The sequence below is a fragment of the Mytilus californianus genome, unplaced genomic scaffold (genome assembly GCF_021869535.1).
Source record: "Mytilus californianus isolate M0D057914Y unplaced genomic scaffold, xbMytCali1.0.p SCAF_1, whole genome shotgun sequence".
NCBI lineage: Eukaryota > Metazoa > Mollusca > Bivalvia > Mytilida > Mytilidae > Mytilus > Mytilus californianus.
In genome coordinates, this window is record NW_026262581.1 from 35488444 (window position 1) to 35515777 (window position 27334).

Here is a 27334-nt window from a genome sequence, read left to right on the forward strand (position 1 = left end):
TTAGCTCTGCTTAACTGCCACAATGACAAGCCTTGCTACTTTTTTATGTTGATTCTGAGAGGATCGTAATTTAGAACTAAACTAGAATGTCGTAATTTAAATTGTCTTAATTTCTTTGGCTTTCATTCCATTGATTCAGTTTATTTGAGAATATACGGTCTATCATGCTGAATGCACATGTACTATTATAAGACTATAATTGCCTACATCCACGTCATTTGAACTATGGTGGTTGGTTGTCTCATGGCAACCACACCACATCTCCTAATTTTTTTATAACCTTCGAAAGATTATATCCCGAAATATACGACTCTGGAGGCGGTTATAGTAGTGTTCATAATGAATGTTGCTTACTTCTCTTCTGATGCATTGTTTCAATTTATCTAATTTGAATTTTTGATACATGTCTAGTATTGTTCAAGTGTCACACGGAAAAAAGAGTCCCATAGATAGGTATCATGTTTGGTCTATGTCTTAGTGTATGAAAGAACATAAATGAAACATGCAAATTTAAAGCCTCGCATACAATTTAGAAGGAGTCATTACAGAAATTATGTCAGCTGCAAAGGAGAAGAAGAAGCATCAAAACACCGAAAAAACCGAAATCGATAGCAGAGTATTGACAAAGTGTTCACAAAACCCTGAAAAAGGACATATGTACTGTTACCTTGTGATAACAGTTTCTTATCTTGATAATTTCTAGAGGTTACAAAATTGGTCTATTACAGTATAGCCAGTCGTGGTTAGATAGAAAGAAACTATGAAGTGGTTCATCTTCTTTGCTATCATTACGGTCTTAAACTTAACCAGTGGATATGAAAGTAAGTACTTTTTTTATATAAACTAGAAGGACACTCAACTAACGAGGCTGTTGATTAAGTCATACCGTGTATTTCAAATTTTGTAAGTAAAGATGTATAATTATTTTGATTGCATGCGGTCGAGTGTTCGACAACCTGCAAGGATCTATTTAAAGACTACCTCCTCCGATAGGGACTCATCATTTAGGAGTAAGAGGCGGGTATGTTCGGAAAGTAATTTGTTCGATATTGTGTCTGTGGACTATGGCATGCTATTTGTGAGCTAGCGTATCAAAAATTCATTCTAGCGTATAAACCAGTGATTATTTATATAAAAAACACGCTATTTTCTATATCCTGAATACGATATTTGCATTCTGTCCTATTGCACCTTCAGCTTATTAATGATTTAGTAAATGATGCCTATCTAAGATTAAAATCTAAGGCATTTTATTTGGCAGTCAACATGTGTTTGTCCTTTGTGTCAATCTTATTCCATTTTATTCATTTTAATCATCATCCATTCAATGTTCAATAATGGAAAAAAAAGGATATGGTTTATTAATTCACGACACAAAATTTTACGCGTACATAAATTGTCTATAGTAAAGGAACAACGCAGGAACGTCAGCAACATGAAACAAACACTCTCGCCACACTTCAAGACTACAACTAGCACCGGTTTGAGCGTAACACTTTGCTAGATATCGATCACGCCACACCTGTTCATTAAAGAACACAGCTGATGGGCAATATCAACAAACTGTATATTATATCTGGAAAAAAAGAAATTTGACAAATATCGATAAGCGTCATACATTACCGATTGTGAGAAACAATACCAAAAATTTTAAACAATCAACAATGAATTCATGTAACTTAATAGATATATTTTATGGTGTGTATTGTTGCTTCATTTGAAACGACTTTACTCCTATTTTTCAAAAATAGTTAAAATGTTACCTCCTCTCAAGCATTCTGATCACTTGCGTCTTATGTTTGATGTAAACTGTTTAATATTGATTTTTTTAAATTTCTGTAGGAACATTTTATATAAAAGATGAAAAAAAAAATGTCTAAAACCAAAAATTGTTTGAACCTGAAATAAATTGTAATACAACTAATTTGAAAAATACCCAAATGGGTCTCTTACACGATTTCCTGTATGAGGGGTGTACAAAGATTGATACTTCTTCATGTCCCTTTTACTAGTATTTGAAATTCGTATGTAACTGTATTATCAAATAGTCAAATATTTGGGAGGCGTTAGAGAGAACTTTTTTATTATATTTTTTTATTCTGCTGAAGGTGATTATAACATTAATTTCAGAAAGGGCAGTCACTTTTTCGTTTTCGTCATTTTACGCCAACCATATGGTACTTCAAAGAGGATCCCGTGGTGCATCTGTATGGGGACATTCTCCGAAACATGGTGATAAAATTGATTTGTATCTAGACGACCAACATAGTGGAAGTATAACAGTTGATCCTCATGGAATTTGGCAAGGTGTTGTACATAACCCTGGGGGAAACCATGGTTACAAACTGACTGCTTCATCCTCACTTGGAAATATAACTCTGAAAGATGTATGGTTCGGAGATGTCTGGTTGTGCTCAGGACAAAGTAATATGGCTTTTATTGTCGGCCAGGTAAACGAAGTCAATGTTATGATATGCACATTTGAAAAAAAGGCATTTCAATTGCGTTGTGATATTTGATTAGAAACACGATCTTCTTAAATGCAAGATATGCAGCAAAGATTATCTACGAAGTAGTGGCGGTGTGTTCCAGAATCTGGAAAAGCACCCAAAACGCAGATATTTTTTCCGGATTTATTTTGATTACCCACACTCTAATCCCGACTTATTATTAAATTAAGTAGAGGTTCGAATATTTACCCTTATGTAGGGTAAAGCACCAAATAGAGATAAACGATATATATTGCATCGAATGACTAGCTTCAAGACAGTAGCATTTTCCTCTAGCTACTAGAAAAACTCCTCGATTTCAGTGATTCTGACACATTTTTTATCGATTTAATACGCTCTGATCTTAACTCATTACAAAGAGAATTTATCAAAGAAGAATATCTGATGATTGTTTAAAAGTCGTATTATCATAAGAAATTCTGTCTTAAAACAAACACTCTCTTAACAAAGGCAAATATTCTCATATTGGAACGTTGTGTCGTTTTTGTGATGTTACGTCAATTTCAAGGGCTAGGGGAGGGTTGAGCATTCACAATATAAAAATAAGGAGGTATGATTAACAATGAGACAATTATCCACCAGAGACCAAAGGACAAGGATGAATGTATATATGTAAATAACTATATGTCACTAACAGATATTGGCGAATTTCTTTGAAAAGATAAAGATACAAAATAAAATGTTCAAAACCTGACAGAAGACTTTTAATTGCGCAACACGAATCTAACCAAACACTTTTTGTGAACTCAGGAATGCGATTTTGATAAATGTTTGCCAATTGATAGTTTATGATCGAATAGATAAAAGAAGATGTTGGGTCAATGAGATAGCAACCAATCACTGATATCAAAAAGTTATATGGGCCTTATTCAAAAAATGTCCATTTTTGACAACTGGCAAATCAAAAAATATAATGTTGAGAAATAAGTGATTTAATTGTACATGTGATTACTTTAAACTCAGTTTAAGCTATATACAAAATATGCAACCTTAAACTGAACGGTAAGCTTGACAACAACTCTGTAAAAGTGAACATGGTGTACCAAGGAGTCCCCTTTGGAACGATTTTTTATGGTTCTATACCATGCTAAAAAAATTAGAATTTGAAGATATTTTTCCTTCAAGAATTTGACAAAATAAATGATTTTATACGGTGTAACTATTTGATTTGCAACTTTAACTACTAGAAATATTTACAAATGTCCACTGTGTTACGATATATGTCCCCTACGAAACATTCTTTGTCCACTACGTATTTTTTTTTTAATAAATGGTGACCTTAAATCATAAAAAAACGTGGTGTCTATATGAACTAAAATGTATTGTTTTAAACAATAATCATAAAAACATGTATCTGAGAAACCGCGTGTAACAAAAATGGCTGCTAACATGTAAATACGTCGACTACCCAACGGTCCACTACGCAACGTTTTCGTTTTTCGTATCACGTTTCCTCAGATACATGTTTTTATGATCATCGTCTTCGACAATACATTTTATTTCATAAGCTCCACGTATTTTATGATTTGAGGTCATACATTTCTTTAAAAAAAAAACGTTGCAAAGTGAATAAGTAAAAAAAGTACGCTATCAATAGGACTTACAATAGGACTTACAAATTGATTCAATGCAGACGAACTATATCATCAGCATCCATAGATGACCGCCATTTTACTAAGTGAAGTTGTAGTAGTGGCAGGTAAAAGGAAAGACTACAATTTCAATAAGAGAATGATTATCATTTTGCCAATTGTTTGTTGTTGTTGCGAAGTGGGCATTTTTTTTTAAAGTTACTAGCACAAATCTATTTGAACTTATCTAAATATTTGAAGAATTTTTGTAAATTATGAAAATTTAAATTAACTTTCAAATGTGGACAGAGCGTTTTTGCTGTTTTTGAGCCCTTTGGTCGCATATTTTCGAGCATCACTGAAGAGACATTCATTGTCGAATGTGCATCTGGTGCAGAAAAATTGGTACCGTTAATGTTATTCATAGAGTCCTTACAACAAAGCAGACAAAAAGGGTTGCCGTTGTCTTTAATATGTACAATTTAAAGACTGAGACCAAAAAAAAAATAAAATTTATATGATTTTATTACAATTTAAGCCCTGGACAGAAAAAAGTGGATATTTTTTTGAAAAACGCCCAATATAGTATTTTTCTTTTACTTAAATGTTTAAAAAAAACACAATTACAAGTACTTTCAGGAAGAATTGTTTTAATTTTAATTTTTTATGCAGCTCGCTAATGCAACAGATGAGGTCAGCGACACTTCAAGTCACCAGGATATTAGATTATTTAAAGCTAAACCACATTTGTCAACAACTCCGCTCACAGAATTTACCAGGACAAGCATAGGAGAACAATGGCTATTGCCAACAGCAGGTAAATATACAACTTTTTATACGTTCAACATGAATTTTATTGATAATGGTCAATTGTTAAAAGCATTATTCAAATAAAGACAATTGGAAAATAACACTGTCCTGTTTCTAATTTTAGAAATGTTTTCAAATGAAAATAACTCCTGGATATGACAGACGGAGCTTCCTGACTAATCAACCTTATCAAAAGGGTATATTTTAAAGATTGTAAACTGTCCCGTTGCCATTTTTTTACAAAACCATTTTTATCGTAAATGTATGAAATCAAAAATGTAGTTCACTTCCTCACAAAAGACCATCTTTTTCAATCTGCTTTGAATGTACAAGGATACAGTGTGTCTTTACCTAGGAGTTGTTTCCCTTAATTTGTAATAAGTACAACTCGGTAATTAAACGTCTGAGAATTGTAACTCTCTAACTCTGTCATACTAAATTCTAATTTTGATGTTCCATACATGCTACATGGTAATTTTGTGATATGTACATTTGTAATTTGAAATTTGTAACATAAGAATTTGTATTTTGCATATCTGTTTTCTGTCAGGTCCGACTTTTGTCACCTAGAAAAAAAATAGATCAAAGAAACAATTGGTCGGATTTCACAGAATGTTTCTTAAATAATGGAGAATGCTCTATAATGAACATTTTAATATTTGAAACTTTTCCCAACATCACGCTTGCCCGACATCACCATACTATAAGCCGGTTTTGGACTTTTTGCTTAGCATAATGTTTAGCTTTTACTGAAATTCAAACTTGAAGAAAATCCACTGAAAAAATGATAAAAACGTTATTGAAATTTGAATAAATCTGTCCGTATGATTTCAATTAAGTTCCGGTCTTTTCATTTCCCTGTTCAGGTCCGAGTTTTGGCACGAAAACAATGTTTAATTTTTTTTTCATTTTTTTTTTTTTATAAGATATTCATCTTTTTTTTTTTACCTTAAATCTAAACGATGTACGTCAGCAAGTTTACAAGAATCATTTTCAAATAACAGAAATGCATGATACTAATTATCATGTTGCTAATGTCAATATTACAAATGTTCACATCACAAATTCCAAATGTACATACCACAAATACACCAACATCAAACTAGAACTTACAATAATAGAGTTGCAGTGTTGCAAAGTAAGAATTACAATTTTAGAACGTTTAATTACAGAGTTACATGTACATTGTTACAAAATTTTTAATCCAGAATTACAATGTGAGAATTTTGACCCCTTTGCCTTTCATAATTCACAGCCAGTTGACATTTATTTCTTGGTTTCATAAGATGAGTGCGTAGTAGAATAACGCAAAGCTTGTATTGATTAAAACCCCCAACCTAGGGGGCTTATGTCATATTTTCGTTTGCTTTGTTCTTTGTATGACCAATGTGTTCCCTTCTCGCATCTTCTTCATCTTTTTTATATGACTGATACGACATGAAGGTAAGCAGCTATGACTATTTTACTTTTCGATCTCTTACCTAAATTATCTACATATTTTCCATTTACAATTATTTTTATCTTTTCACTTTGTACTTGGCATCTATAAGCATGTTATACTCACCCCTCAACTTCAAATTAATCACAAGCACGTGCAGAATAGCATATACTTTTATATTCGTATTGTTATGATTTATTAATTCTGACAGTTTTCACACAGATCCTTTTAAATTAATTTCGACAAAAAAATTACATGTTTCAGTGCACTTTGTTATCGAAAAATCTTTTTTTTTTCATTCCCTTCTCTTTTTTTTTTGTCAATTATCACAGATACTTAAAAGTTCCAGATTGTACCCGGTATTTTTTCTCTCCTATATATCTTCATCCAATTTTTGGAGAAAACCAATTTCATTGAATAGAATTTCGTTAACACTAAAATGAATATGTTAGTATATTTCTAAAGTTACGAAGTCCATTCTTTGGGACGTCATCACGTAACATGGAAAAAACATGAATTTTAGTTTCATATATTTTACACATGGGACCATTGGGTAGTCTGTAAATTTTACCCTGTCGTGTGCCTTTGTTCTATTTGTAAGTAATAAGTACTGATATTTTAGTTATACTTTTTACGTCGGACACGCTTTTCGGGAATCCTGCTCACCATATAAACTGTGTTTCCTCGGGTCGCAAGGATACTGTGAATACCATTTTAATGCAAGTTCAATGCTTAATGACTAATCCTACAAATTTCCAAGTTCAAAGTGTTATTAATTTCAGCTTCTGTCAAATATTTCTCAGCTGTTTGTTGGCTATTTGGAAAATATTTATCATCTCATGTAAGTTATCCTATTGGATTAGTAGAGTCAGATTGGGGAGGTACTCCGGTAGAAGCATGGTCGTCACCAGATGCTCTTCAGAAATGCAATTCAACACAACGCCACCTAAGTCCGTAAGAATATATAATTTTTACGTGGCTAATGCATTTTTGTAAACGTCTAGATTATTGATTGTAGAGTAAGAATGCTAACTTAAGTATACTATTTATTACGGATAATACTGCTTTTTTATATTGCATTACGTTATACTTTGTTTTTTTATACCAATGTTGCGGACTTGTGTGCCTGGGTTTCTTAAATAAAATCTTAAAATTTAGAAAATCCTGTAGAATATAAAATATATACTGAGTTCAAAATCCAAGTGATTTATATGAAGGCAGTTTTCATGCAGATACAAAAACTCAACCAGTCATCTTTGAAGCGAGCAAAAGAACATAAACGGGAAAATATTTTAAAACATCAGACATAGCTAGTACTAATTCAGGGAGGTAACAATTACAGCCTATATACATCCAAACTATGTACCAATTAGTATTTAATGGCCACTCGTTTCTTTTTCGAGATTAAAAAAAAATAGCAATTTTAAATTTTTAAGGGTAATCATCTTCAGAATTTTATAGTGATTTTTTTTTTCTTCATATTCATGCACATAATGTATGTCTATAAATAATTGTTTTCCAGATCGCCAGTTAATCAACATTCTAATAACGTGTTATGGAATGGGATGATCCACCCTTTCCTAAAATCTACAATATATGGAGCACTTTGGTATCAAGGTATAAAAATAAAATCGTATTTTGTTATTTAAAAAAAACCTGAACGAAGTAAGTTGAAAACGTACATTATATATGTTATGTTTGATATTTACTTTTAACTGTAGTAGTTTTTACCAACATTTTTCTTGCAATTTTGCTCAGCAAATTGTAAAATTCTAAACATTAAACAATATTGAGAACTTTCTTTTAATGATTTTAATACGACAACTTTAAAAAAAAAAAAAAGACATCACTTTTCATCGTATGCAACTCAGTCGATCGCTCGTTTATGTTCTTACATAAAAGGTGTACAGTAGGTATCGTTATATATAAAAAAAAAATCCAAATATTTTCAATTATTATCTTTGTACTTAAAACAGAATATCCGGCACTATTTGACATACGTAACAAGTCATTTTCTGGAAACATTACAACATTTAAAAGCATTTTCGAATCAAAGAAACATTAAAAACAGATAATAAGGATCCCCGGTAGAATTTTTTTATTTTCACATATTTTGTAGATCTGTTTATGCTGAATCCAAAAATGCAAAGAAAAAGGGGGTCACCAGGCTGGTTTTTTTTCCTAAAAAGGAAGCGAATTTGCGATTTTGACCCTATTTTTCAAACGTAGAAACAGGATATTTTAGATGTTACAAACTGATAATAAAAAGAAGATGGAACGAAACATTTGCTACAAACTGATAATAAATAAGGGTGGAACGAAACATATGCACGGTAGGTAGGTATAGTGTCCGGATTTTATCGGGTTTTATTTTTCGAGTTGTTACCACGTTTTTGCGAGTGAATATGATCAAAAATGTAAACTAACCGACTTCTTTTTCTGGTAAGACATAAAAAAAAGATGACAGAAATTTAATATCATAGAAGGTTATTTAGTATTTGTGATAAAATCATTATCAACCCTACATTATCTTGTTTTAATAGCGTTTAATTTAATTTAATTTAAATATAGATTAAAGCCATTGTATAAACATACCAATGCAAATGTCAACGGAAATGCTTACATGGAATCTGCATAATCTAAGATAGATATACAGACACTATACAAAAATTCTTGTTTTTGCATTGAAAAGTACATTTTGGAGGGTAAATTTATTTTTATATGTCCGTGTTTTTTCGAGAGCAGTCCGTGTTTTTTCGAGTGAAAAACCAAAATTCCTATGGCTTAAAATGTAATAGGTCAGTGCATTTACGTTTAAAAAACAATGAAAAAGTTCAAATAAAGTACTTTTCAAAGAACGAAACAACGACGACGACGGGGTATTTTAACGACCTTGACTACCCATGAGGGTCTTGCACGGTCGGTTGCATACCGCTGTATATTTACCATTTCATAAAAAGGCATCGTTCATTTGTATTCAGATAATATTATCTTCATGCAAGTGTACCGATATGGATTTCATACAGTTAATATTTCGTGACGTAAACAATCTTTATGTGAAGTCAGACATGTTGGATTAGAGATTTCCAATAAAATGACATACGTACGTAACTAATGGGACGGGTTATTGCCAACCATCGAATTTGATTAAATACGTCGCTTAAGTTTAAACAAAGTATTCCAAGACTTTCAAAATCACACACTGAAATTTTCGACCATATAAACAAAAATATCATGACGACAACTGATAGAAATATTGCATTTTCATTTATCACGTGGTTTTCCAGATTCCCGCCTTTATTTTACTGACATAAGATCACGTATTAACACACGTATCCATGCATACCTATCATATGTACGATTCGAGTTATCTTTCATGGTTTTGATTATGACAATTATTTTTCAATATACTTTGCAGTTGAACGCCCCATTATACTTTTTTCTGTCTTTCCTTATAGTTTATCTATCTTATTATTATAATTGTTGCGGGGAAAATATCTCGAAGGATATGTTTCTGACAATTTCAGAAATATCGAAAGCAGAATTTGTCAGAATCTGTCTCTTTATAAAGGTTAAAAATTCAGATAAAACTATCGCTTCCATTTAATTTATAAACAAAAGTATTTTTCATTTATTATAAAATGTATTGATAAAGAAATCCCTATATATGTTTTTTTTATTAGAATTAAGGTGTGTTCGATTAAGGATTGTTCTGTATTAATTTGTTTAACGGGAATGCTATCGGAGTCCAAATACAAAAGATATTTCCAGGGAATATATTTGATATCCCTTGTCGAAGTGAACTAACTTAGAGTATTTTATCCATTTTATTGATAAACAACTAAAAGGGGGTCACCGAATTCATTTTAATGAGTAAATCATTAACGTAAATGTGTAAGGTAAGTAACATTGAACAACATAATATAATAAGATTGTGTTGCCAGATGCGGATCCAAGATGCAATTTAAAATGAACAAGGTAGATACAAATATCTTTTTTAAGTAACATACAAAGTATAACTCGCAAAAAACTGATCCCAACAAGAGGTCATACCCGTGAAACTGATATGATGCTTGGTTTTTTTTTTTGACAACGAACTTATTACTTTTGGTGGGCAAAGTTTTCAACAGACACTTGGCATTCCTACATTTTATGTAGTACTCTTCTACCTTGTTTAATATAAGCAAGACTTAATAGTTCTCCCAGTTATTATCATCCATACATGTTGACAAAAGCTAAACATATAAGTTAAGAGACATAGTGGATCTTAAACTTAGTTTCCCCAAATCTGTACCAAAGCATTTTAGGAGAGGTCATACATATAATTCTGTCATTTTTTTTTATCAGGAACCTATCTGAATTCTAACACCTAACCGAATACCGAGAATTAAGCCTTTAACCAGAAGTTTCATTAAAACCTATTGATTAAATGCGCACTAGAAATATTATTTCATAATAGAATTTCACAAATCTGGATTTTTCATAGACAGTATCTTTTTACCATTGTGTTACCTATCAAGAGTATGATCACCTACACCTTTTTTGCGATTAATTTTTTTTCAATTAACCGTTCACTCCCTACTGGCATTGACGTCTTTAAACCAAGGTCAGACTTTAACTTCCAAGATTCAAATCATTTGCCTCACCAGAAATAAAATTAAAATTACGCTACTGTCGATTGATTGACAGTTGGTTGCTTAACGTCCAGTGGCAAATATTTCATGCATAATTAACATGTAGAGAGCGTGACATTGTATCTAAAAGATGCATCGGATTTAACGTCCCCACTCTGAACGGACGGGATTGCGTACTTGTACATCCCGCTCATCTAAACGGACTCTCCACTTTAGCAATGGTTTAACTGAACAAGACCAATAGTGACCATATTTCTATTCCCTTGATCAACTTTGAGAGGTTACTGTCGAGACGAGCGCGCGACCAAAGAGACAGTTATGAGTCTGGAAGATATATATTACATGAACGTTTATTCATCAGAACATTTGCAACAAGAATGTGTGGCCTTAAGACACCGTGCCCCTTCACATGATAATATTTCCATGTTCAGTGCACCACTTAATCTGGTTCAAACTTATAGTTGGTATATAATTTTAAAGGTTTTATATTTTGAACAGAACGAAGAACGGAAGGATGCACAGACCAGTAAATATAATATTCCCATGCTTTCATAAGTTGGTCATAAAACTAAAAAAGATCGTCTTACTTAACAAAAATTCAATTAAAAAGTCCGTACATGTCCGTTTTTCATACGTACTTGTATAATTAAACGCCAAATATTTTAGAAAAAACAGTTTAAGAACATTGACGTTAAATTACACCTACGTTTGTACGGGCTCTTCCTAGGACCATGGATCATAATAATTAAAGACAAGATATAAACAAATTAACTGATTCAGTAAAGTGTAATCATATTTTTTCCTGCAGATGCGTCCTCATAAATTCCATTTGATAAAATAATACGGAAAGGTGACACAGTACTATCAGAAAGATGCATTAGTGATCTGAATTTTTACCTTCGACCAAAGTATCTTGAAATAAATTATAGAAGTATGCTAAAAAAGAAGTAGAGTCAAGTCGTGTACACCTTTTACATTCCGGCGTGTTTGAAACTCTTGTTTTAATCTTATTACTTAAAAATGAGAATATGATCACGCTTCATATTCCATTATTTTTATTTGTTCAAACTTAATTTTGATTTATGAGCTTTAAGAATTCGTCGTTTGAGAGAAAAATATATGGGTCAAGTGAAATGACAAAGTAATGATCGGTGTATTTGATTACCGGTAGCTGAACTAATTATTCCCTTTAAGGTTGTTGTCAATGAAATCACCCGAAATTTAAAAACAAAATATGTAAAGAATTAAAATAGTAGTTTGTGCTAATTTTTAAATAACATTTATTCCAACAAAGTATGTGTATTCAACGAGCCGACCATTCGTGTAGTCTATGCTCCCCTCCGTCGTCCTTCACTGCAACAGGCCGAGACACGGTGAGATAGGTCGGTTAAGTCGAGTAATGTCATTTTATTGGAAATCTCTATTGAGACGTACGTGCACAAAGTGCGTAAGGCGGGTGAATGTGTGTTTTTTTACAGAAAATACATCCTAAATGTTTCATTTACTGGTTGTCTTGATGATAATATACTTTTTATCGTTCTAGAAATGGAAATTAAGAACAATATTCAAATGCTCCTACTGTGAAAAGGAGTCTGATCAAGCATATGCTATACGTCGTCACATATATAGAAATAAAGCACTATCAAAGCTTCATTTCCACTAAATTTAAAGAATTATGTTTGTGAGGTTAACGCATGGATTGTTATATGCACATTTCGTTTTTTTTAATATTTCAAAAAGATCTGTCAAAGCTTAGAGATTATTCTTTTCGTTTGTTATCAAATATATTGGATAAGTTCCGAGTTTATCATCAGCTCAGTAGTCAGTACTTCGGTACAGACATGATTTATATCAAACCTTTCTAAAAATTGTTTACCTCCAAGGGGGACTGGTGAATAGAAATATGGTCACTTAGGTCCTCTTCCGACCAGCAGTAAAATTGTTGCCAAAGTGGGGCGTCCGTTTGGCTGTGCGGGATGTTCAAATGCGTAGCCACGTCCGGTCAGAATGGGGCGTGTAGATATTGCAACGCTCACTGCACGTCAAGAACCCTTGCAACAGCTCTTTGAGGGGTGCGTAGGTGGCCTGTTGCAAGGCATAATTTCTGTCCAATATACCCTAATTTTCAGTGGCAGCCTAAATTTCCCGACCTTCATCCCGAACGTCCTCAGACCTATACATTGGATTTATTGTTAATTGGTTCTCGTCTTGAACATGCATGAAATATTTGCCATTGGACGTCCGTTTATAATTTTAAAAATTATTAACAAACTAAGGTTTCAGCTCCATCAGGCAAAGTTGACCTTGGATGGATTTGGCTATTTTTAAGGTCCTTGGTCATAAAGCTCTTCACATGTTTCGGTTCTTATACATCCTTGGCTTTCAAATATTCGACTTTGAGCGTTCTGGACGAAAGCAAATCCAGAAAAGCGCTTTGGACGCATGAAATTTATAAAGTGTTGTTTTCATTTTTTATAAGATATTCAATTCAATTCAAATGTTATTGTAATGCAATTTCTTTGTGTGTGTGGGGGGGGGGGGGGTGCTCTTTTAGTAGAAGATTTGGGTTTATATTGAATTTTTCTGATTTTTTTACTGCTTTTCCTTAGTTTTCTTGCTCCTATGTTTTTTCGTCACTATAATGCTTCCGCAAATTTACAGATCTAACATTGTTGGGCTGTTATTTAGACGAATTATGTATACAGAATGTGTTTTCAGCCTTGTATCACCATCACTGGTGATCCGATGGATAAAATCTGTCGTAGAGTTGTCACTGGTTCAGACGTACTTATAATATAATTATTTCTGTGACTGCATCCTACATTAATTTATAAGATCCTCTACGATAGATAATTCAGCTGATCTGTAATATTCCATCTTCATGTCTTATATATCATGTACTGTGTTACGACGCTAGATAAAAACTGACGAGGAAAGGTAACACCCGGCCACCGAAAGCTTGATTTTTGTCGAGCCTAGGTGGTCGAGTGGTCTAGCGCGTCGGACATAGTGCAAGGCGATTTGGTACCAAGATATCTCAGTAGCATGAGTTCGAATCCCGGCCAGGGAAGAACAAAAAATTTGCGGAAAATTTACAGATCTAACATAATTGTTGGGCTGTTATTTAGACGAATTATATATCATAAAATAATATTGACGGTAAAAAAAGGCAGCATGAAATGAAATTGAAAAAAATTATGAGTCCCTCTCCTCGGTTCTAAAGACCGTTTTAAAAAGGACCCAGTGATTTCTTATATATATCCTAATACTACAAGGTGATGGTGACTTATGTTTTCAGAACAGAAAGTTATCATTAAATTGAAAAGGGTTAAATTTGATCAACATAGTAATATGTTTTTGTGACTTATTAAGAATAAATAATATTGTCCTTCGCTAAATAACAGTTTTTAAGCCCAATATTGTCTTCTTTCTTATTCATATTTTCTTCAAAAAACCCGGACCATTTGTTGAAAAACCCGTGCGTTTTAGATGTTGCTCTCGAAAAAACACAGACAATATAAAACACTGAATTGTGAGTGAACTACACGAAAATTGTGCGCCATTTGTGCTCAAAACATGTATAGCATTCAGAATAAGATAAACAGTCACGAATACAACTATTGTATTCGCGAAATAGCAGTAAATCGATCTGATCGCATGTCATATCACTCGAAAAAACCTGATCTACACTAAAAAGTGGACCGATTCACTCGAAAAAAACACGATCTCAGCCGGACACTATACCTACCGTGATATGTTACAAACTGATAATAAAAACCGGGTGGAACGAAATTTACAATTACAGTAGATGATGAAATTTGGAAACAATTCAGCAAAATGAATAGAATGCTTAAAAATCCCGATGTGATTAAATGCGGACCTGGTGTCCATGTTTTGCTTGCAATCATGTTTATCACTTTTATCACTGAAGGCCATACTGTTTAATTTCATTTCATATTAAAAACAGAAATTATAAAAGTCAATGTTGTCCTCTAGATATGTGTGGGTTAAATCTGTCGATAGTTTGCTTCTCTTTAACATATACATCATATCTTCTTTTCTCATATATATCGCTACAATGTAGCTGTTTCCCTGTATTTTAGGGGATTTTCATGTTATACAAATGTATTCCTTACTCCATATTCATGGAGCATAACATATGCTTTCTTACTGTAGGAGAAGCCAACTCAAGAAATGCGTTTGATTACTCATGCAGATTTCCAGCAATGATAGACGATTGGCGCTCTAAGTTCCATTCTGCTTCTCTACAGACGGTTGATGCCATGTTTCCATTCGGATTTGTTCAGGTTAGAATATTCACAAGCCCAGTAACTCTGTATCGAAGTAATTGCATGAAAACACGGATATTGTTTTCATAAAATTTGCGGTGAAAAAAAAAATATTTACGGAATGATTTGCCTTGAAATTTAAAAATGTTTTCCTTCGTGCATAGCTCTGAATAATTTTCCGGGTTTGCTATACTTTTGGTCCCTTTTTGGTTAAATAATTTCTTTAATGATTTCAAATATGCTGGCCTTAAATATAACTTATGAGCCATCATTGTTGAAATACGCATCTGGCGTAGTAAAATTGGTGTCCTATCTTACATTAATTCATAATTATTTGTGGTTATATATACCTAGTATACATTTTCTAGCAATCAATTGTGGTGTAAGTACTTAACAGAACGTAATCTTTTACCTGATAAAGCTATGAAAGACCATTGTAAAATTTAAAATCATAAAATTATAATATATACACCCATAATATATGTTACGGCGAATTTGTCTAATCACAATGTAGAATCCCAAATTTTTCAGGGATTATGTATAATCACTACCGGTATATTCCCCGAAAATTACCAGTGAAGTTACATAATCTCTGCATGAACATTTTAATAATTATTTTACAAATTCCCCGATATGATTATCAATAAAACAAATCATTTTGTTGATAAATACAAATCAAATTTAGAAAACATAAATCTGTATTTTCATGCTTTTAAAGTTTTAAAACTGAATAGTTTAACATTCATATCCAGGCACTTGGCAAATCTTTAAAAGTGAACAGGTTTTTCCAGGGATAAGTTATTTATCTGTGTTGAACCATATAAACTCAAAAACCTATACGTAATTAAAATTGAATTTGATAGTACCAACATTTCCATTGATAGGATAGTGATAATTGTATTGTTTGATAAAAACCAGCGTCAATTGAACATTCATGTTCTAAATGTAAATGTTTGTTTAGAAACCGATTCCACATGTTGATCGTGAAGTCGACTTCCGATTTCGTTCATGGTGATATTTTTTGTTTTCTTCAATTTCTCTCTATCTACTGTCGTTTCCGCAAAACCACAAAATTAGTCAAAAATCGTCTTTCACGGGCTAAAAAGGATATCGTCAGGCTTCTAAATTGGAATTTTGCTCTGATCGCTTTAAGAAGACTCATTTCGTGGAGTCTGATTCCTTCGAGTGTTTCGACCGACAACTTTATTTCTCTTCGACGTGCGATAAAATCAGATTAAATATAAAGAACAAGATTTTTTTAAATGTGATTTGGATCGAACATATGTGAATGTAGAAAACCAGGACAAATATGCAATAGAAAATGTCATCCAAATTTAGGTTGTTTTAGAATATTGTGTTTAACATTTTAATATTTAATATGTTTTATTTAACTTTTATTTAATATTTTATAAACAAAACAGTTGATAATGGAAATTCATATACGTTACATTTTGGAATCAAATAATTACTCATCAAATTTTCAACGCGGTTGGGCAGGTAAGAGGGGATAGATCGACAAGACAAACTAAACAAATTAGTCTGTTTATTTTACACAGACACTTGACTCTATATGTTTACCAAGTCCTGAAACAAAATTGGGAAATTAACACTTAAATCAACTATTTGTTTAATAACGTTTCTCCTTACAACAATAAGAAAGTAAAAATAATCAACCAAATAATATTTTCAAACAAAAATAAGCCTCCTTTGTATAAACCATAGGGACATTCAAACTCAGAAGTATAGAAAATAAAACTGACGACGCCATGACTAAAAAAAAAAGGAAAAGACCAACAGACAAACAACAGTACACAAAACACAACATAGAAAACTAAATAAAAACTGAGCAACACGAACCCAACCAAAAACTGGGTGTGATCTCAGGTGCTCCGGAAGGGTAAGCAGATCCTGATCCACATGTGGCACCCGTCGTGTTGCTCATGTTAGTACAAACCCGGTAATAAGTCTAATTCGGAAGGTCACATTCGGGAAAAAGGGACGGGATTGTAGTAACGACAATTAGAATATATCCACTGTCGTCTATGAAACGAATATTCCATAATGGTCAACCAACTCGTGATGGCGTCAGTAAAATTTACGAAGTGATTATTTCAACTTCACCACTTGGAACTCTTGGTTTAATAGCTTCTTTGTCAGCAGCAACCCTCTATCAAGGAAATCATGATAGGAAATACAAGCCTTAGAATATCGTATCAACCGTATGCAGGCGTTGCTGGAAATTTGCTACATAAAAATGGAAAGTTCACAATTGGGAAGCCGAAATCATATTGTTGACTAGACATGATTTACGATTATGATAGACTATTATAGCCATTTGTATTTGTTGAGCAGCTTAAATAATTAACTGCTAAGGCTGACAACTTTCAGATTAAGGTTAGTTCAGTATCGACTATTCTTAAAGACAATTTATCAGAGTAAGGTAGAAATAAAAATTCCCATTTTTAATGACTACGATGAAGTATGGCCACAGTGTATTGTCATTTTATACTTTTTCTGAGAATTACAAAATCTTTGTGTTTATCATCTGATCAAATGAGTACTTACCGGTGTATATTTTGTTATTGCACTGTCACCTGGTCAGTTAAACTGACATGCATTATTTCAAGCAAAAGTAAAATTTTAAATATCCGATCAAAACAATGACGCATGACAATGATCTCGTTTATGAAATATGCATGATATAAGGCGTAAGTAATCTATATCTGTTATTCTATTTGTGATTATATTTTTTTCAGTTAGCACCGAATAGAAATACGTCTGCAATAGGTAGCTTTCCACTAGTGCGCTGGGCACAGACAGCAAATCATGGAAAAGTTCCAAACAATCGATTAAAGAATGTATTTATGGCCGTTGCATTAGACCTCCCAGATTATGCATCACCACGTGGACAGTAAGTATTCTTATCCGATCTGTATATCCTTGTTTGAACACCCGTCACAGGTTACCTTTCTCCAAATGTGATATTTTTTTATTCTTACAACTAATTGTTTGATTCTCTCTGAGTATCCGTGGTTGAAAACTTAGTTTATGAAGTGATATGATGAAATCGACCTGTATGTGGTTACATCAGCATATGCAGTACTGCTGAAGTTGAACTGTTGATAGATAAATACAGTTTTTCGAACCACAGGCAAATACAGGAAAATAAACCGTATTGGACCGGTCCAATGATTTCGGTTACCTGCTTAACTGTAAGTTTCTAAGTATACTTATAATCGTGCAATAAAGCTGCTATGAGCTCGCTGATTCTGTATTTACCCTTGTATATATTCTGGATCAGCTTGGGCTGAGCTGAGCCAATTTCGAATCTTTACCATGGTCAATACAGTAACAGCCGTTAATATTGGATATATTGAATCATTACCTGGAAGATAAGTATACACTGGAAACAATGTCTATATGCACTTTTTTGTTTACAATTTCACGCCATTAAGTATTTGAATGATTTACATTAGTTTAATTTTTCACAGCATTCACCCTCGTCTGAAGCATGATGTAGCAGCTCGTTTAGTTTTAGGAGCTTTAGCAGTTGCTTATAAAAAAAGTGGAATTGATTATCAGGGGCCTTATCCTTCATCATATACCTTGCATCGTGATAGCAATACTCTTACTATAGAATACGACAATGGACGATCACCCATTGATGTAAGAAACACAAACGGATTCCAAGTGAGTTATTAATTTCTTTATGTTCACTGCTAGGAAATGAATTTTATAGCTTAACTTCTTAAACACTCAAACGGAAACACCATCGGATAAAAAAAAGTTCAACAACACTTACAAATACTAGTACTTAGATGATCAATACTCTCGAAATAATTCATATTTTTCTAAATACACCAATGAAAATTGTCCACTTAAAGGTACTCTTACTAAATCCAACGTTTAATGTAATCTACTGTTGTGAATGGCAGTTGTCACGTTAATCTTCAAACCAATATTTACGGGAAACAGGAAGTTTTTTTCTAGTCTAACTGTCAATTTGCTATTCCTTGACGACATTATATTTACTTCATCTCACTAGAATATACGTTTTTCACGCAATTCACTAGATATAAACGAGTTTGAAGTGAAGTTTCCATTAACAAAAACATTTGTTTTTGCATTTTTCTTATCAAGAGATAAGCATGTTATAAATTGTTCAAAACTAACAAATACACTTATGTGCAGCATAAATGACTTTGTGGTACAATGAAATATTGTAACTTTTATTTGTAAGTCTTTTGATATCATAGTTGTAAATTTTAGAAAGATGTAGAAAATAGTTTTGTACATAGGTATATATCTCATATGAAACTTTGAGGAATTTTTGTAATTGATATGGGGCGCTACTTTAAGCACATGTTTTAATATGCAGCCTCTTTTTTGGAAATAGCTGCTGAAGGAAGACACTCAATTTCATAAAATATTCTAATCCCCTCCTCCTCCCCTTCTTCCACCTAGAATAGTTTTTCTATCATTTTTAGATTTAAATGTGATGAAAATAGGCGGTATCTGCTCCAAAAAGTCGAGATGTTACACTGTTATTAACAAATGTATGGTCAAGGGGAGATAACTCTAAATTGATTGCCTTTTCAAAAATTTCCATTTTAATAATTGATGACATTTGTCTTTTTCACTTATTACATAATATGCTTATGGGTTCAGATTGTACTAAAAGTATTGATATTTAAATTCACAATTGGTACTTATAATTGTAGTATATACAAATTTTATATATGTATCTTTCGATATGATTAATTTTGAAACATAAACTGTCACATCTGTGGCCTGGTGTTAGTTTTGATTGGCCTTCAGATGACCATAAAATAGTAAAAATAAAATATAGGGATCAATTCAAGGGGTACGATACAACGATTCCACCATAACATGGTTTTTAACATTAAGCTGTTGGTTAACGGTATCAGATATATGAAGCAGACATTTAAGAAGGGCTTCAAATTTCTTGCAAGCTTCCAATAGACTCATTGTTAAGTCATTGTGTCTTAAATTAGGGTGATTTATTTACAGTTTGAAACACGAATTCAATTTTGATTCATTTAATTTTCAGTTTTGACTATTTCTAAAATTCATTATGGGTTGTACAAGATTGTGTTTTCTATACTGTTCAAGACGTTGCTTTATAAAATAAGCAGCACTCTGTTTTTGAGTGTTAGAAGATTTGTTTTTTTTTATCGGAAGATTGAGAACTTTAAATTAGCTGTCAGTAATTGATAGCATTTCAGACACAATGGAAAATATAATATATATCTATTTTTTTTTTCACTTCTTCAAATTCAGAAACCTTGTCAACGGTTACCCGTCTTTATAAAAACATGTGGTATAATTGCCAATGAGACAACTATCTACCAGAGGCCAAATGACGTAGTTGTAAGCAACTATATGTCACAGTATAGCCTGCGGCAATGAGCAAAACTCATACCGAATATAAGTTAGTTTTAAAAGGTTTATATGTTTATGTCTTTTTCCTTGGGAGTTGATGGCAGATATTTGGCAATTTAGATTAAATTTTTACAACATTGACGTATATATACAATATCTTCTTTATTCATAATAGTCATAATATATATTTTAAAATATTTTATCGTTAAAAGCAAATATTTATTACAGATATGCTGTTCATCATCTCATAAAGTTTGTCATGCATACGCACATGATTATGGTTGGACCAATGCACCAATTAAGAGTCATGATACATCAAGTATAACTTTGGATACATCAAAATGCAGCCTAAGTCATCATTCTATTGGTGGTATACGATATGAATGGAGTGAAAGTCCGTGTGATTTAAAGCAATGTGCTATTTATGGGGCAGCAAACTACCTTCCTTCTCCACCTTTTATTGTAACAAGACTTTTTCAATAAAAGTGAATCCTAAAATGTTTTTCTTGCAATGACGTCAATGTTCCATCACCTGCTCCCCAGTCTGAATACGATGTGAAAACCACATCTTATACTATACACATTAAAACATGATACAGAACCTAAAGTTGAAAAAAACATTTTATGGCAAATATATATATGTATACTACAAGTAGCAGGTGACAAAAATCTACTATTTATTGCTGATTTGGTTTTTCATGTATAGCATGCGAAGCATTACAATCCAACAGCACCTGCATATCGAGTATATCTCTCCCAGTTGATGGGATTCCAGGATTTGCGTTTCCTATCATGGTTTCCTTGATAGAGGGTTGCTGCTTGTAAGGAAGTTATAACAGTTTATCTAGTATTTTTATCTGTTCTGGTATTTATATAAGGACATTTTTAGTATTCACACTCCAAATAAAATATCGCACATCTCCACTTCTACTGTTTTATGTCTTTACATTAACATCCTGGCCAGAAACACAGACCAAAACATCTTTTTAGGTCTGATTCGAAAGTACAGTTAGACATGTTCTTATATAAGATATATCTTATGACATACTACAGAACTATCTTAAAACCATTTCCAGCATACATTTAAAACTGTGAATCAACGCTTTCAAACGATAGTCTTAACCCTTTCCCTTTCACACCGGTACAGCTTACCGGTGAAGCAAATTTTAAGATATTTTTTGGGCATTTAGTCTTGTTCCATCGTCATTTGCTGACGTACAGATATGGTTAAGGGCTCAAATCAATCCTCAGGATACCAGCAATATGATTGAATGTGCATCAAACTTCTATCGTTATCAGTTCATAGTCAATTCGCCTCTTACTGACATGTATTTATTCTGTAAAAACCTTTTTTTTTCCTCGAATTTTAAAGAATATTTTCAAAAAGAAGTGCATAGAAAACTATCCTTTTTGGGGGAATTATGACTTTTTTCAATAACTGTGCAGTGAGTTTTTGAAGAATGGTATTAAAATAATAGTTCTAACTTGTACACTAGTTAAAAATGTAATTTCTAGTGTACCAGCGCAAACACAAACTTGAAATGCGCTAAAAATCCGTAGTCCTTTCTTAAAGATTTTATCGTAAAAGAGATAAAAATCACTGAAATGTCCTGAATTTTTTTAGCAAAGTTGAAATAGATGTAACAAAACATGGTTTCGTAAGTGTTTGGGTATGATAAAGTTGAAAACACTTTTGTTTAAATGAAGGAAAATGTATATGTCAATGGAAACAAGACAGATTAAGAACTGGATTCCTGCTATATTTGCGCAAAAAACCATGCATTTGGCCATTTGGCATCAAAAATATATTATCTGAACACATAATTTCTAATAGAAAACAAGCTGGGTGAGGATCTTCATATATTTTTTTTTTCACGTCTTGAGTAGTAGACTTAAGTACTTAAATTTCAATATATTCCTAACGATGCCAGTGGTGCAGGGGAATGCTGAACAAACCCAAGGCGGAAAGATCGCGTGTTCGATTCTCACTGCCGGAGGTTGAAAAATTATTTCCTATATTAAATGTAACTTAACTTAACTTTACTTTCAATTTCAAAAAGAAAAACCAACGAAATACTAATGTTTGTTTTTAAAAGAATGTGTGTGCCAAATTGCCCCCCCCCCCCTTTTGCCCCCATTTACTTCCTCGGGTTCGGTCCAGGATACGCCACATCAAGTTATCATTAGTAATTAAATGAATTTTCCCTTAGAAAAACAAAATTTAGGTTACTGCTTGACTGAAATCGATTTAGACAAAAAACTAGTGTCCGAGTTTGAAATTGGACGAAAAGAGCGTCTGAAATCAGTTATTTTGAATGTTACGGACATCGAGATTTCAAGGCATATAGCACGCATTTCCTCTTTTAATACCAATATGATAACTTGTATGTCTTTAACAGACTTGGGGCATTGTGTTTCCATCAAAACCTTACCCTATTAGCGCAACAATATGTCTCTACACGACTTTTGTCCCAAGGATTTCGTATTTTTTCACATTTTCTCCAAAAGTCACGTGACATTTCGAAACATCCCACGTGACCAAAAAAGGACGAATTATCTTTAAACGTAATTTTCTGAAATATTTGATCAATTATCTTTCATATGAGCCCAACATGGCATGTACATGACCATTGGTGCGAATGCAGTATTCAATTGAACTTTGATAGTGTCTTTTCGATAAGTAAAGGTCTAAAATGCCTGAAAGGGAAAGGGTTAATCAAGATATGTTCAATTTATGTTCAATTGTTTGATATTTCTGTATTTACCATGATTGTGTTTGTTAAATATGTTTGTTACGTTTTACCAACGGTAAGACGCCGGGCAGTTGGTAAAAATGTCCTCGACTTTATTTATTGTTCCTTACTTTATTATTTTGATCTTAACTTAATGCTATAACTTTCGACCTCTTTAACTTTTATCTATTTTTATTAATTGACAATATTTTCATAAGTGACTTTTTGGTGTTTTGATTATATGCTTTCATGGACAACGTGATATATATGGCCCCCCTTCACTGTTTGCCTCGAGCGTATTCTGCGAAAATGTGACAGAAATTTTATGGGATGGATGGACATAATAAACTGTTAACACAGAGATATGTCCCGCCTATTTGTTATTTTGATAAATTAATGCAGAGACATATATACACATGTGTATATATGTCTCTGATTAATGCAAATGTTGAAATTAAAATAGGAATACTTTAACATGTAAGTTATGCAAATATTCAAAGTTAATGAACCATGACTGAAGGTACAGGGCTAAACAATCTCCATGGAAATGAGATGTGCCAATGCTAATACAACTGCATACTAAATACCATTGACTTTTCATAAGTCATTCGCTTTAAACAAGCCTAAACTCAAACATTAACTTGTAAACTATGTAAAAGTTTCAAAGTCAATAGACCACGACTGAGGGGGAGGGGCCAAATAATCTTCATGGTAATGAGATGTGCCAAAGCTAATACAGCTGCATACCAAATATCATTGACCTACCACTAGTGGTACACCATAAACTAGACCTAATTACAAACTAATACATCGTTGATGCCGCCGCCGCCGAAGCCGGAAACAGCATAACTATGTCTCGCTTTTTGACTCCGTCAAGGCGAGACAAAAACTGACATATTTACATATAAAAATGCATGCAGTGGCTATAGCAAATGGGAACTTGTATCTTTTGCTCATTTCAAATCAAAGATGTCATGATACAAGAAACCTGAATGCAAAAGGACTCTTGAATTTACTGGCATTTTTTGGCAAACAGTATGGTCTGATGCAAAGTTTTATCGCTGTGTCGTTGAAAACTTGCCTGTAATCAGGTAACACAAACATTATTTGTTGCTTTTATACAGATTCAGTGAAATCTTTTTGAAAGACCAACTTTTATGTAAATAGCTTAGCTGTATTTTTACCTTTTTGATTCGAATGTCACTGATGAGTCTTTTGTAGACAGAACGCGCGTCTGGGGTACAAAATTGAAATCTTGGTATCTATGATGAGTTTATGTATCCTCATATTTCACTTATTTCAAAGGGGCCATTAGACTTGGACCAAAAATACTTTTACACATCTTTTTCTGTGTTAATCTACTTTTCCAAAGGTTCAGAGTTCACAAATGATTAATAAAACGAGATAAAAACCTAGAAACACGAATTAGAAAACATGAAAACTGGTAAGATAGAAAGTCAACATGCCACTTTTGCAATAAAATTGAAACGACGTAACAGCTATATTAAAATATGCATATTATGACAAAATGAGACATTTTTACAGAAATTCTATCAAATAAAAGTGGAAAGCCTCTACTTTCGTGTGGTTCGACAAATTAATACCATTAAACCATACAGGGATTTTGCCAAAGTACAGAAATCATTACTGTTTAAATTAAATAACGAGATTAAGATATCAAGCGATATCCAGTTCTCACGAGTTGTTAAACCTATTTCTCACTTTTTCTTATCACACTCCTAGTAGTGTAATACGAGAAATATCTCTTCATGCGAGAAATAGTTAACAGGCCACAACCATAAGAGAACACAATGTATGTGTAGTGTCCATTTCTTTATTCTCTTATGGTTGTGGTCTGTTTTCCATTTCTCGCATGAAGAGATATTTCTCGTATTACACTACTAGGAGTGTGATACGAAAAAAAGGCCAGTTTAATTTGACTGGCTTATCCAGCACCATGAGACGATATTGCCATTGACTATTCGTTAGGACATTTCAAAGGTTAAGAAGATGTTCATTTCGCCAATAGCAGCGGAAATATGTGATGTCTTCGATCATATACAAAACACTCACACTTTTCATCTAAAAATCTTCCTTTTGTCAAATTTTATCACATTCTGAAGAGTAAAAAAAACTTTTAAAGTTTGATGCTGGAACAAAACATACGTGACGTCATATTGGTATGCCAATGCAAAAGACTAGATCAACGATTGCCGAAGTTTTTATTTAACACAATGAGCCTCGGAATGATTACCAAAAGAAATATGGGATCAACTCTCGAGGCTCGTTTATTATTATATTGAAATTAAATAACTCGAGTTGATATCAAGCGATATCCCATTCTCACTCGTTATGAAACCTATAATTATCAGAGTAGTGACCGAATTACTGAGAAAACTTGGACATTAATTACTGAATTATAAATACCTAAAGGTCAAGTGACCATTGCCATGCATAAAAATAAAGTCATTTTACTTGTAATACATGAGAAACTGACTAGTCTTAAAGATTTTATTTCTAAATTGATATCAAGTGTCAGTTTTTGAAGTTAGGTATACCGCCTCGATGGTTTCGTGCTCGCCTCGAGTTCGGGATGTTCTGGGTTCGAAGCACTGGACAATTGTTATTTACTCAGCTGCTTCTCCGCTAAGCACGTCGCATTTAAAAGCAAAGACTGGTTGGTTCTGGGTCAGGATAATGTGTCCGGGTATGGAGATATGTCTTCCTGCAGAATGTTACCTTGAAACTAGCATGTTAAAAATCTGACTTGGCGTGTCGGTCTAGTACAAATTAGGATTTATATAATATTAATTCATATCATATTATCATGTTCTCGTCCTGAATATGCATTTAATTTACCACTGAATGTTAAACAGCCACCCATCCATCCAAGTTATCTATTCCTTGTCAGATAGACATTTACACCCTACAATAATTCAGTAGCAATTCAAAATATCTGAATATTGACCCAAGCATGAAAAATTGTTGAACATAAAAGCAAAACCATGAATATGTGTCCATATGGTATCATGTCCCTTTTGCACTATCATTTCCTTGGTCAGTCATCTGTAATATATATGGGTCGAATTCATACTTTGGCATATAGTTTTAAAAGTTCACAACATAACCAACATATGTACCAAGTTTTAATTTGATGTGACCTTATCAACTTCACGGTTAATTTAACTTAACCAAAAATTTTAACATTAGAATGAACTGGTTTCACACTATTCAAACCCGTAATTTGGTATATATTTTACATCACAACGAACATATCAACTATATTTCATGTTGATGCGACTACAACCTCATGACCAAAGTCCTGTAATCTTATATTGGACGGACCAACGGATGGAAGAAATTTCGGTGGGGCATGAAATTATGTCAAAGTGGCATAACTGTTAGACAGACATGTACATCAGACAATGATGCTTTAGACCAAAATGTTTTAAAGGGGGTTTTCTATCGATATTCTAATAATTTAATTTTGGATGTAACACGTCTTCTGATTGGCTGAAAGTGTTTTATCTATCAGCTCATAGACATAATTTTGTCATGTGACCGTGATGTCATCAACGTTTTTATCATGATCTTCTCCTTTTTAGAATTAAATTATAAGGAATGACTGTAATATTTTTTCTGTCTATTCGAAATAACATAAAAATGTGGTGCACACTTTTAAATAACACGCTACGCGCGTTAATCAGTGTGCACCACATGTTTGATGTTATTTCTTCATTGACAGAAAAAATATTGCAGTCATTCCTTAATTAGTTCTAAATTCTTTTTTGCCTCTCACAAATAATGTCCGAGTCAATAAAATTAAAGGTCTGAATTTGGATTGCAATTTAATATTTGACACATAATAGGTTTCAGACACAGAATAACTGTAGTCAAAGAACTTAGATTTGGTTATATGATTTGAATTTATATTCATTTTTTGGCTT

The 27334-nt window shown here is 32.8% G+C and overlaps 1 protein-coding gene across 1 annotated transcript; it reads left to right on the top strand.

The window, feature by feature from the left end:
- Positions 1-752: 752 nt before the first annotated feature.
- LOC127719828 (sialate O-acetylesterase-like) lies at positions 753-21561 on the top strand. Its single transcript, XM_052226180.1, has 9 exons — positions 753-821; positions 2131-2450; positions 4754-4898; positions 7112-7283; positions 7852-7946; positions 15140-15270; positions 18009-18163; positions 18744-18942; positions 20884-21561. The coding sequence occupies exons 1-9, from the start codon at positions 761-763 to the stop codon at positions 21136-21138; spliced, it is 1533 nt and encodes a 510-aa protein (XP_052082140.1). The 5' UTR covers positions 753-760; the 3' UTR covers positions 21139-21561.
- The last annotated feature ends 5773 nt before the right edge of the window (positions 21562-27334 follow it).